This window comes from Bufo bufo, chromosome 1 (genome assembly GCF_905171765.1).
Source record: "Bufo bufo chromosome 1, aBufBuf1.1, whole genome shotgun sequence".
Taxonomy (NCBI): Eukaryota; Metazoa; Chordata; class Amphibia; order Anura; family Bufonidae; genus Bufo; species Bufo bufo.
In genome coordinates, this window is record NC_053389.1 from 340,422,211 (window position 1) to 340,436,210 (window position 14,000).

Genomic DNA, 14,000 nt, shown 5'->3' on the forward strand with positions numbered 1-14,000 from the left:
TACTCATTGCACCTAATAAATGGATATTAGCATGAATTATTGTCAAGAAATGAAAGACTGTATGACAGCAGGATAAGACTACACAGGGTAGCTAGTCTGTAACCATGGAAACCCATAGATCTGCATAGGACCCCGGACACAAAACAAGACCTTTTTATTGCAGGCCATTCACAAAGGTGCTTCATTTGGTTGCAAGGGTGCAAAAGGTAGAATTATTTGTAGAATAATATATATATATATTTTTGTTCTATTCGATTTCTGTGAAAATAATTTCGGATCATCGCGCTAAGCTGACGCTGTGTTCTCTCTCTTTTAGGCCTGAAGGAACTCCATTCGAGGATGGTGCGTTTTATTTTATACATTTCATGGTGTATCTTTAAAGTATTGCCTCCTGTACTGTCTAGTCTCAGACACTTGCACAGTACTGTAGGATTTATTAAAACTCCACCTCCACAGTACAAGGATCATATACAACCAACACATTTCAATTGGTCATGGCCATGACGAAGATCATTTCGATCGAAATGTGTTGGCTGTAAATGATCCATGTACTGTGGAGATGGAGTTTTAATAAATTCTACAGTAAAGCTCAAGATTTTATTTGGGTGTTGGAATTCTCTTCTTTAAAATTGTATCCTACGAGCTGGAAACGGGTCCCCGCACGGACTACATTTCAGATAGTGTTGGCGTAAGTCCCACCTCTAATTGCATAGTATACATTTGGCCTGAATATATCAGAAAATATTTGCATATCCCTGAGACCTGTTTTTCTAATGGCTCCCCACTTCAATCAGTAGGACCATGATGTGCATGCCTCTTTATTCTCACAATCCTGTACACCCACTACATGTCAAGAGGTTGTCAACCATGATGTCCTGGCAATAAAGGTGCTACATACAATCCACCATAGTTTTGATATATTAATTAGACTCTGGAACTGGCTGACTTGGAAATGCCAATCTGCAGATTTGTTGTAGAAATTTCTATTGAAAATCTGTTCCATACTAATTGATAGGGTGGTTTTGTAGCATGTGCGGGGATTTCTGCATACAGGATATAGGCGTTTATACACATCTGGTAAATGTCTTCCAAACACTGCAATTTCTGCAGGATCAGCCAACCATCTAAGGTGTAGGAGGTCACCAAGTCACTCCTGGCAGCAGATATTGGGGAGGAGGGAGACTATTAGGCATGTGTCTAGCAGCAGCTTATCTTACTCTCCCTAAAAAAAAAATGAAGAAAACATGCATTCTGTGCATCTGAAGTCTTTAAAGGGAATCTGTCACCAGTTTTAGGCCTCATGCACTGGCCGTGTGGTCACTGCGTCACGGATGCGGATGAATTCTGTTGAATGGGTCCGCAATCCGGAAGGTGCAGTGCTGGCACGGAAGCACTACGGAGGGCTTCCTTGGGGTTTCTCTCTGTGCCTCTGCATTGGGGGAGGGGGGGGGGGGAGAGAAACTGCGGTGCAGAGGCCTTATGCTGCTAGGTTCTAACAACTCCAGCGCATGCCAGTGGGTCCCCATATTCATGAGCTGGGTGGGGACAGCCAGGAGCTCATGAATAAGAGGACGCATTCGGCATGCGCTGGAACTGTTTAACACAAGATTTTAGTAAAATAGCTGGGTCAGTTAAAGCTGGCAGTGATCTGCAGAAAATATCTGTCTATACATGTCTATGGCCAGCTTCCTGTAGTAACTTTGATTTGGAGGCGGATTTAAATGCAATGGGGTTATATCAGTGGCCTCTCTGAATCCCTATTCCCTTGCATTGTAATGTAATTTTGATACTGATGACCTATCCTGAGGATCAGGATATCAATACCAGATGGGCGGGGGTCCAATACCCACCACCCCCGCCGATCAGCTGGGTGAAGAGAAGCCGCTCCGTGCCAGCGCAACCTTCTTTTTGTTTACCTGCTCGCTGTTGCAACAGCAGCGGAGAGCAGGTGTACCTACAAGAAGCCGTCCCATTCATTTCATGACTAACAGAAATAAGAAAAATCTAAATGGGGTTCTGTGTATGCTTGAGGTATAAAAGTCTCTGCCCAATTTAGACCTCCACTCAAAATTATGTTGAAAGGTGATCTTCTGAAAGAAGATGGCCAATGTACATAATAGACAACGAAATCTGGTCTAGATGAAGGCATGGTCTTCAGGAGGTTTCACTGTATACAAATTTGTATGGAATGCTCCATTTTACTGAATGTTTGCATTTTTCAATTTCTTCTTGTCATCTTCTTTAGGTACATTCAAACTTGTGATAGAATTTTCTGAAGAATATCCAAATAAACCTCCAACTGTTAGATTTGTCAGCAAAATGTTTCATCCGAACGGTGAGTATATGTAATAAAATGGTTTGGCCACGATTTGAATCATTCACGAGCAATAATACTTGTGATGGTAGATCTTGAGTACTGAGTGCCAGTACTGTCCTGCTGTAAAGAGCAGTGGTCGCTAACCTCTGGCCCTCCAGCGGTTGTAAAATAATCTCATGGGAGTTGTAGTCTTGCAACAGTTGGAGGACTGCAGGGTGGGATTACTGAAGTTCCATATGGAGATAATAAGCCTTGATGAGCTGTCAGGAATTCAGACAAAAGGGCTACACATGAGCTGTCAGAGCCTGCTACTCTGCAAATACACACAGACTATCTGTACAGAGAAAAGGGTGGACAATTTTTAATAAAGATGATAGAAAAAATGATTTGTAGCCCAAAATGACTAGAATGCGATAATAAAAAAAAAAAAAATGCTCCCAAAGGTGTCCATAGCCTTTTAAGGGGGTGAAATTGTTTGCAAGCAACTCTGCTATAGGTTCCAGCAATGCTCTTCTGCTGTTTGCACCTATAAATCTGTTAGGGTACTTTCACACTTGCGGCAGAGAGATCCGGCAAGCAGTTCCGTCGCCGGAACTGCCTGCCGGATCAGGCAACACGTATGCCAACTGATGGCATTAGTAAGACTGATCAGGATCCTTATCAGTCATAAAAATGCCTGATCAGTCGAAAAAATGCATTGAAATGCTGGATGTGTCATCCGGCATTTATTTTTTTCACTTTTTTTTTGTCTGCGCATGCGCAGACCGGAAGGACGGATCCGGCATTCAGGCAAGTCTTCCGTTTTTTTCGCCGGAGATAAAACCGTAGCATGCTACTGTTTTTCTCTTGCCTGATCAGTCAAAATGACTGAACTGAAGACATCCTGAACGGATTACTCTCCATTCAGAATGCATGGGGATATGCCTGATCAGTTCTTTTCCGGTATAGAGCCCCTGTGACGGAACTCTATGCCGGAAAAGAAAAACGCTAATGTGAAAGTACCCTTAGGTGGCATTCACATTAATCTGTTGGGAGCAGAACAATGGAAACAGCAGACGTGCCGGATTCACTACGTAGCTGACCTGAACCGATCATAATGGCTTCCGTTCGTTTTACATTTTGGGATTCTAGTGTATTTTAATGAAACCTGCGATGGGGGCCACCGAGGGATCCTCTGACACAGATGTGAACTTCTCTTTAGGTGTGTGTGCATTGGTCAGCTTTTAGTGATAACACAGTAATCTTTTTCTCCTGTAGTTTATGCTGATGGCAGCATATGTTTAGACATCCTTCAGAACCGCTGGAGTCCAACTTATGATGTCTCTTCCATATTAACATCAATTCAGGTAAGACCCTGCAGGATTCTAGAAATGGAAGAGGTTATGGAAATGCTACTTTAATATAAATATTTAATTTTAGTATTCTCAGTAACTGTCTTAGGCTACTTTCACACTTGCGGCAGGACGGATCCGACATGCTGTTCACCATGTCGGATCCGTCCTGCGGCTATTTCGCCGTGCCGCCGGACCGCCGCTCCGTCCCCATTGACTATAATGGTGGCGGAGCTCCGGCGCAGCACGGCGAAAGCCACCGGACTAAAAAGCCTGACATGCCGTAATTTTAGTCCGGCGGCCTTTCGCTGTGCACCGCTGTTCTGTGCCGGAGCTCCGCCCCCGTCCCTATTATAGTCAATGGGGACGGAGCGGCGGTCCGGCGGCATGGCGAAATAGCCGCAGGACGTATCCGCCATGGTGAACAGCATGTCGGATCTGTCCTGCCGCAAGTGTGAAAGTACCCTTAAGGCCTCCTGCACACGAACGTATTTTTTTGCGGTCCGCAAAAACGGGTCCCGTTTTCCCGTGATCCGTGACCGTTTTTTCGTCCGTGGGTCTTCCTTGATTTTTGGAGGATCCACGGACATGAAAAAAAAGTCTTTTTGGTGTCCGCCTGGCCGTGCGGAGCCAAACGGATCCGTCCTGAATTACAATGCAAGTCAATGGGGACGGATCCGTTTGACGTTGACACAATATGGTGCCATTTCAAACGGATCCGTCCCCATTGACTTTCAATGTAAAGTCTGGAGTGCCTTTTATACCATCGGATCGGAGTTTTCTCCAATTAACAACATTGGTGGCCAGTGTGCGGCCTCCCATCTACCCCCCCCCCCCCCCCCCCCCCGATCATTGGTGGCAGCGGGTTACTAGCAATAGTACAATAGTAAAAGATTCATACTTACCTCCTGGGAGCTGCGATGTTCGTGTCCGGCCGGGAGCTCCTCCTACTGGTAAGTGACGGTTAATTTAGCAATGCGCCGCACAGACCTGTCACTTAACAGTAGGTGGAGGCAGCTCCCGGCCGGACACGAACATCGCAGCAGCAGGTAAGTATGAATCTTCTACTATTGTACTATTGCTAAGTAACCATGGCAACCAGGACTGTAGTAGCGTCCTGGTTGCCATGGTTACCGATCGGAGCCCCAGCGATTAAACTGGGACTCCGATCGGAACTCCGCTGCCACCAATGATGATGGGGGGGGGGGGGGGGGGGAGATGGGAGGCCGCACACTGGCCACCAATGTTGTTAATGCTAGAGAGGGAGGGGGGCCGATGGGGGGCGCACACTGTGCCACCAACGAATTATTACAATAGAGGGAGGGAGGGGCGCACACTGTGCCACCAACGAATTATTACAATAGGGGGAGGGAGGGGGGGGCGCACACTGTGCCACCAACGAATTATTACAATAGAGGGAGGGAGGGGGGGGTGCACACTGTGCCACCAACGAATTATTACAATAGAGGGAGGGGGGGGGGTGCACACTGTGCCACCAACGAATTATTACAATAGAGGGAGGGGGGGGGGCCGCACTGGCCACCAACCTATTATTACAATAGAGGGGGGGCCGCACTGGCCACCAATGATATTCAAACTGGGGAGGGTCTGCCCCCTGCTGCCTGCCAGCCCTGATCTCTTACAGGCCGTGATCAGCACAATTAACCGCTTCAGGGGGCAGTCTTGTACACAGTTTGTAGTGTATTCTAACTAGAAGCGTCCCCATCACCATGGGAACGCTTCTGTGTTAGAATATACTGTCGGTTCTGAGTTTTCACGAAGTGAAAACTCCGCTTTGAAAAAGCTTTTATGCAGACGGATCTTCGGATCCGTCTGTATAAAAACTAACCTACGGCCACGGATCACGGACACGGATGCCAATCTTGTGTGCATCCGTGTTCTTTCACGGACCCATTGACTTGAATGGGTCCGTGAACCGTTGGCCGTGAAAAAAATAGGACAGGTCATATTTTTTTCACGCCCAGGAAACACGGATCTCGGATGCGGCTGCAAAACGGTGCATTTTCCGTTTTTTACACGGACCCATTGAAAGTCAATGGGTCCGTGAAAAAAAACGGAAAACGGCACAACGGCCACGGGTGCACACAACGGTCGTGTGCAGGAGGCCTAAGGCTACTTTCACACTTGCGTTTTGGACGGATCTGTTCAGATAATACAACAGTCTGCATCCGTTCAGAACTGATCAGTTTGTATTATCTTTAACATGGCTAAGACAGATCAGTCTTGAACACCATTGAAAGTCTGTGGAGGACGGATCTGTTTTCTATTTTTTTTAAATAACCATCCCTTTTTTTTTTTTTGGGGGGGGGGGGGGGGGGAGTGGTCTATGAAAACCCATTTAAGCCACTACATTGTTTCATTGTGTCTTGTGTCATAGCCTTATCACATGTTTGTGCTGCATTTAATAATTTCCATGGAACATCTGACCTGACATGACCTCCCTTTTCAGCTATGTAATTTCATTGTTCAGGTGCAATTCCTTTTTTTAGTTTCTTGGCGCTCCACTGTTTTCCAATTTTTTTTTTCTTCATTTAGTGTTTACTGCGACCTGCAAGTCAGGCCGGTTTGGACATATTGTTCATTCCAGTGTGAGCAGCCTTCTCTACAGCACAACTTTTTTTGGTCTTCCCCCTTCTATTCTTGCCAACCCGTGGTGCCCTGTATTCTTAACTCTCTTTCCACTTCCCTCTATCATTTCTAGCACTATTCCCTACCCTCCCACTCCCTCCCATCTTCCCCATCTTGCACTCTACTTCCCAAATTTACCACCACGTTCTCCTCCCTTATCCTTTCCATCTCCCACTCCCCTTTTCTCTTAATTACACCGCGCAACAATGATTTTGCTACTGAGAGAAAAACATGTGATTTATACTAAAATAAGCGTGCTGAAGCCAAATATGAACTCCCAATTTGCCTGACAGATTTTAACCCCTTAACCAGCTCAGGACTGCCGTACGCAGGATTGCGTCCTGGCGGCGGCCCTGTTATTCCTCCTGGATGCATATACGCATCCTCTCGCGAGAGGCAAGATTTCCTGTGAACGCACACAGGCGCGCGCGTTCACAGCAACCGAAGGTAAGCGAGTGGATCTGCAGCCTGCCAGCGGCGATCGTTCGCTGGCAGGCTGTAGATGCGATTTTATTTTTTTTATTTTTAACCCCTAAAAGGTATATTAGACGCTGTTTTGATAACAGCGTCTAATATACCTGGTCCTCTGGTGGTCCCTTTTGCTTGGATCGACCACCAGAGGACACAGGCAGCTCTGTAATAAGTAGCACCAAACACCACTACACTACACCCCCCCCCCCCCCGACACTTAACCCCTGATCACCCCATATTAGACTCCCTGATCACCCCCCTGTCATTGATCACCCCCCCTGTAAGGCTCCATTCAGACGTCCGTATGTGTTTTGAGGATCCGCAAAACACATACGGACGTCTGAATGGAGCCTTACAGGGGGGTGATCAATGACCCCATATAGACTCCCTGATCACCCCCCTGTAAGGCTGGCTCCATTCAGAGGTCCGTATGTGTTTTGCGGATTGGATCCGTGGATCCGCAAAACACATACGGACCTCTGAATGGAGCCTTACAAGGGGGTGATCAATGACAGGGGGGTGATCACCCCATATAGACTCCCTGATCACCCCCCTGTCATTGATTACCCCCCTGTAAGGCTCCATTCAGACATTTTTTTGGCACAAGTTAGCGGAAATTGATATTTTTTTTATTTTTTTGTTTTTTCTTACAAAGTCTCATTCCACTAACTTGTGACAAAAAATAAAATCTCACATGAACTCACCATACTCCTCACGGAATCCAAATGCGTAATTTTTTTTTGACATTTATATTCCAGACTTCTTCTCACGCTTTATACTGCCCTGGCATTTTAGGGGCCCTAAATACCCCACATGTGACCCCATTTTGGAAAGAAGACACCTCGAGGTATTTTGTGACTGGCATGGCGAGTTCATGTAAAATTTTATTTTTTGTCACAAGTTAGCGGAAAGGGAGACTTTGTGAGAAAAAACTAAAAATTTCCGCTAACTTGTGCCAAAAAAAAAAAACTTCTATGAACTCGCCATGCCCCTCACGGAATACCTTGGAGTGTCTTCTTTCCAAAATGGGGTCACATGTGGGGTATTTATACTGCCCTGGCATTTTAGGGGCCCTAAAGCGTGAGAAGTCTGGAATCCAAATGCCCTCCTAAAAGATACTCATTGGAATTTGGGCCCCTTTGCGCACCTAGGCTGCAAAAAAGTCACACATGTGGTATCGCTGTACTCAGGAGAAGTTGGGCAATGTGTTTTGGGGTGTCTTTTTACATATACCCATGCTGGGTGAGAGACATATCTCGGCAAAAGACAACTTTTCCAATTTTTTTTATACAAAGTTGGCATTTGACCGAGATATATTTATCTCACCCAGCATGGGTATATGTAAAAAGACACCCTAAAACACATTGCCCAACTTCTCCTGAGTACGGCGATACCAAATCTGTGACACTTTTTTGCAGCCTAGGTGGGCAAAGGGGCCCACATTCCAAAGAGCACCTTTAGGATTTCACAGGGCATTTTTTTACACATTTTGATTTCAAACCACTTCCCACACATTAGGGCCCCTAAAATGCCAGGGCAGTAGAACTACCCCACAAGTGACCCCATTTTGGAAAGAAGACACCCCAAGGTATTTCGTGATGGGCATAGTGAGTTCATGGAAGTTTTTATTTTTTGTCACATGTTAGTGGAATATGAGACTTTGTCAGAAAAAAATAAAATAATCATTTTCCGCTAACTTGTGACAAAAAATAAAAAGTTCTATGAACTCACTATGCCCATCAGCGAATACCTTAAGGCGTCTACTTTCCGAAATGGGGTTATTTGTGGGGTTTTTCTACTGTCTGGGCATTGTAGAACCTCAGGAAACATGACAGGTGCTCAGAAAGTCAGAGCTGCTTCAAAAAGCGGAAATTCACATTTTTGTACCATAGTTTTTAAACGCTATAACTTTTACCCAAACATTTTTTTTTTTATCAAAGACATGTAGAACAATAAATTTAGAGAAAAAATTATATATAGATGTCGTTTTTTAAAAAAAAAAATTACAACTGAAAGTGAAAAATGTCATTTTTTTGCAAAAAAATCGTTAAATTTCGATTAATAACAAAAAAAGTAAAAATGTCAGCAGCAATGAAATACCACCAAATGAAAGCTCTATTAGTGAGAAGAAAAGGAGGTAAAATTCATTTGGGTGGTAAGTTGCATGACCGAGCAATAAACGGTGAAAGTAGTGTAGGTCAGAAGTGTAAAAAGTGGTCTGGTCATTAAGGGGGTTTAAGCCAGGGGAGCTGAGGTGGTTAAGGACCCTGAGATTTTCCATTTTTGAGTTTTTTTTTTTTTTTTTTACTCCCTGCCTTCCCATAGTCCTAACTTCTTCTTTTTTTTTTTTTTTTTTTTTTTTTTCCATTTATTTTTTGTGTCAAGTTGTTCTTTCTAATGGCACCATTTACGGTTGCATACCATGTAGTAGGAAGTGGGGAAATTCAAAATGGGGAAGAATTGGGGAAAAAACGCAGTTCTGATAAAGGTGTGTTTTTTTTTTTTTTTTGTTGTTTTTTTACACTGTGCGGTAAAATTGACCTGGTATCTTCATTCTCCAGGTCAGTACGATTTACAACGATACCACACTTGTATAATTTTTCTTGCATTTTAATACAAAAAAAAAAACACTTTAGGGGAATTTTTTTTTTTTTAACCATATTCTGACCCCTATAACTTTTTTGTAGTCATGTGTACGGGGCTGTGAGAGGGCTCATTTTTTGTGTGATCTGTTGTTTTCAGTGATACCAATTTAAAGTGTGTGCGATCACTTTAAAAAAAAAAAATGTATTGGGTAGTTGAAGTGACAAAAATGGCTGTTTTAATTTTTTTCCCGTTATGCCATTTTCCGTATACCATTAATATTATATTTTAATAGTATGGGCATTTTCGCATGTGTGTGTGTGTGTGTTATTGGACTGCACTCCAGACGGTTTCTTCAGTAAAACAACAGGTAGTGTTTATTCAAACAAGCGACGTTTCGACTCAACATGAGCCTTTCTCAAGCATTGATAAAAGTGCAAAGCAGGCATATATATGGGTGAACCAATCAAAGCATTTGATGCATCAACATAATTGATACTTAGTAAAAAAAACTGTGCAAAAAGTTTACATATTGTCATAAAAATTATCATTACTTTTTGCACAGTTTTTTACTAAGTATCAATTATGTTGATGCATCAAATGCTTTGATTGGTTCACCCATATATATGCTTGAGAAAGGCTCATGTTGAGTCGAAACGTCGCTTGTTTGCTGCCACCACATGTTTGAATAAACACTACCTGTTGTTTTACTGAAGAAACCGTCTAGAGTGCAGTCCAATTTTTCTTATCTACAAGTGGGTAAGATCCAGTTGCCGTACTTGGACTTTGCACCCGCCTTTATGTTACCTTTATGGTGGTGCTGCCAGTAGTTTTTCTATATCATTATTTATTTAATAAATATATATATATATATATTTATTTTGCAGCTTCTTAAAACACCTTATTGACGTGGGTCCTGGGATGTGATATTGATGGTATTACCCCGATAACCCCTTTAATGTAGAATGCTACTGTGCAAATGGCAAGTTCCCTAATTATCTGCTCTCTGTGTAGATATCAAACCTTCATTCATACATGTATTTAATTTTTATTTATTTTTTTGCAGTCTCTACTTGATGAACCAAATCCAAACAGCCCTGCGAACAGCCAAGCAGCACAACTTTATCAGGAAAATAAACGTGAATATGAAAAGAGGGTATCTGCTATTGTTGAGCAAAGTTGGAACGATTCCTAAGCTTCTCTCTGACACTTCTCTATGTACATCTTAACATCCTAAGAGACAGGATTGAGAATTGCCAATGCCTCATGGTTCAAAGATTTGCAGTTGATGGCAGACTTGGTTCTCTCACCCCATTATACTCCTGTTTGGAAAGTGTAAAAGCTTGTGTATCTTAGTGTATTTTTTATTGCATGTTGTGCATGGTTTGAGAATAAGTTATTGCTACATTTGTAATATATCCTGTTTGTATTACCCCTACTGGATAATGTTGGCATGGAGTTTTCATGCAAATACACATTTTGTAAATCCGTACACATTTTCTTTTCTTTAAGAAATTTGAATGCTTCAGTTTTGTGACTTTTTTTTTTTTTTTAATAGAAGGAGAGCACTTGCAGATTTGTTTTCTTTTCTTTTTTTTAAACATTTTAAGGTAAGCTGTTAAACTGTTCACAATAGAGTTGAATAATTCAACTATTTCTGTGTGTTTTTTGTTTGTTTTATCTGAGGATTGTTTTTAGTCTATTTTAACCCCTAGATGACTAAAGCCTTACTATTATGGCATGCTAATTGGGCGAGCACAGGAGCTGTGCTTGCCCAATTAGTGGCAGGGGTCCAGCTGTAACCGCCAGCATCAGTAAAAAAAAAAACTCCAGCGCTGGTGGGTTAACAGATTGGATGATGCAGTTAATAACAACCGTGACAACTAAGGGGTATACAGAGGGAGGAGGCTTCAGCTCTGAACCAATCTGCTTCCCGTGATGCGATACTGGGTTGCTGATGGCTGCTAAGGTGACCCAAGGCCTTACAAAGACATCAGGGCCTGCCGTTTCTGAGGCCCAGACCCCAGGCTGGGTCTCAAAGGTGAACTGTCAGTGTGTGTGTGTGTGACAGATCAGTGCAGTACAATACAGCATGTATTGTACTGCATTGGAAAAAGGATCAGACCTTTTTAAAAGGTTAAGTCCAATAGTGGGACCAAAAAAAAAAACTTATAAATTTATTTTTTTTAAATTAAAACTCCCATTTCCCCTCAATCCATTTACAATTGAAAAAATAGGCATTTGTAACACATCCACCACCCTTCTTGCCTCCACAGGAACAGCCCCACTCCATTGCTGCAAGCAAGATTTCTCTCCACCTGGAAGGGACAGGAAGACATTAAGGAGGGTCACATTTATTCTTCCTGTCCATACCTGGTTGGAGAAGGGTCATCTCTCACTTTAATGCCATCATGGAGGAATAAATGGAAAAACCAATTTTATATGGGTTTTTTTATATTTGTTTTTTACATTTTGCCACTTTTACGCAATAAAAGCAATGTTGAAAAACCAAAATCATTTTTGTTTTGCCCTTTTCTGAGAGCCATATTTTATTTTTCTGGCAATGATCTTGAGTTGAGGCTTGTTTTTTGCGAGATGAGGTTGTTTTCATTGGTAACATATTGTGGTATATACAACTTTTTGATCACTCAATATTATGCTTTTTATGAAGATAGGTGACCAAAAAATGGCTTTTCTAGAACCATTTATTTTTTTACGGCATTCACCTGATGGGGTAGATCATGCAATATTTTTTAAGAATCTGTCATTATGGACACGGCGATACCTAATGTCTTTTTTTTTCGCATAGTCAGAAGGCAGTAGCTAAGTCCCTAGTTGAGTATCTGTGGCTGCTGGTGCGAGGCTATACCTTAGCTACACACGGTTGCTCCTTTTCTTCTCCCTCTGGTCTCACATGGCGTGCTCTGAGTGGCACATACAGACACTCATTGGAGGGCACGGGTTCGACACTGGCGCATGACATTGGAATGGGGCCACAGGCAGCTGGCTGGGCAATGACTGCGTGGCTGCTTCTGGCATGGTCTGGGCATATCTTGGTCTGGTGAACTGTTCAAGGTGGGGTCGCCCTCTGATCTGAGGAATGAAGGTAAGAATGTTTTAAAAGGCACACTTGCATGCTAAGGAAGGGGCTGTAAAGATGTCTGAACTAGGGAATGATACCATGGAGACCGCTCTGGGCCCAGCAGTTGTAAGTGCCTGTGCATATATGCTGTACAGTCTACCTAATGGTGTTATGGCTAAACCCTCTTGTGTCTTTTTTCCCTGTGTGTATATGAAGAGTGACATAACTTTGGTGAATCCCCTGCCGCTTCTAGGAAGCTTTCTATACATTTTTACACCATTTTCTGTTTAAAACTGCCTTCCCCACCCCCTTTTTAGACTTTGCGTGAGGGAGGAAAAGTCGCAGATTGCGACACAAAGGACCTTTGCACCGCAATATATGCCATAAATACGCCTAATATAGGTGTATTTCTGTTAAATAAATGACCCCCATAGTACCTACTTTGAGAAGAATTAAAAGATGTGATTAGGCAGATAATGTGTTAAGCTATTGCTGAAAACACTTTCTGAACCTGGTCCATCTTCCTTTAAGCGCAGAGAGATCAGAGTAGTCAGCTTGGATGTTTTCTAACTCAGGCTCAGAGGCCTGATTCAAAAAAAAAAAAAAATTCGGGCTTGGATTCTGAGTAAGGCATCTTGCACACTACTGTATGTATGTTGCGGTCCGAGAAAAAACAAAAACGGATCTGCAAAAAATACGGATGACATCTGTGTGCATTCTGTATATTGCAGAATGGAACAGCTGGCCCCTAATAGAACAGTACCATCCATCCTTGTCTGTAAAGCGGACAATTAATAGGACATGTTCTATTTTTTTTTTTGCGGAATGGCATATGGAATGCACAGAGTACTTTTTATTTTTTCTCAGACCTATTATTAAAGCACCATTCATTCCATAGTGCTGTACATATGAAAAGGGGGTATACATACATACATACATACATAATACAGACAATTGCACTACAAATTAACAAGACGAGTTACAAACTGGTACAGAAGGAGAGGGCCCTGCCCATGAGCGCTTACAATCTACATGGTATGGGAGAAGGACACAGTAGGTGAGTGTAAAGTTGGTCATGGCGGTATAGAGGCAGCAGGGTCACCGGTTGTAGGCTTGTCTGAAGAGGTGGGTTTTCAGGTTTCTTTTGAAAGACTCACCTACATTGGAATCCATGTTGTGGTAGCGAGTTCCAGAGTGTGGGGGATGTACGGGAGAAATCTTGGAGGCGATTTTAGGAAGAGGTGATGAGAGGAGAGAAGGAGGTCTTGTGAGGATCATAGATTGCTGCATGTGGGGATGTGTAGGGAAAGTAGCTCAGAGATATATGGAAGGGACAGGTTGTGGACAGCCTTGTATGTATTAGTATTTTGAACTGAATTCGCTGGGCAATGGGCAGCCAGTGTAGGGATTGGCAGAGGAGTAACAGGTGGATTAGTCGGGCAGCAGAGTTGAGAATAGGTTGGAGGGGTGTGAGAGTTCTAGATGGAAGGCCACAGAGGAGGAAGTTGCAGTAGTCTAGGCGGAAGATGAGGGAATGTACAAGCCTTTTCGCAGTCTCAAAGTTGAG

The 14,000-nt window shown here is 43.1% G+C and overlaps 1 protein-coding gene across 1 annotated transcript in view; it reads left to right on the forward strand.

Moving 5' to 3' along the window:
* The window catches only part of UBE2B (ubiquitin conjugating enzyme E2 B), a 40,509-nt gene extending 29,433 nt beyond the window's left edge, over positions 1–11,076 (forward strand). Inside the window, exons 3-6 of the mRNA XM_040442522.1 lie at positions 317–342; positions 2,246–2,335; positions 3,575–3,663; positions 10,418–11,076. Coding sequence (XP_040298456.1) covers positions 317–342; positions 2,246–2,335; positions 3,575–3,663; positions 10,418–10,546 — 334 coding nt within the window. The 3' untranslated portion in view covers positions 10,547–11,076. The remainder of the gene's footprint in view (positions 1–316; positions 343–2,245; positions 2,336–3,574; positions 3,664–10,417) is intronic.
* Positions 11,077–14,000: the final 2,924 nt, after the last annotated feature.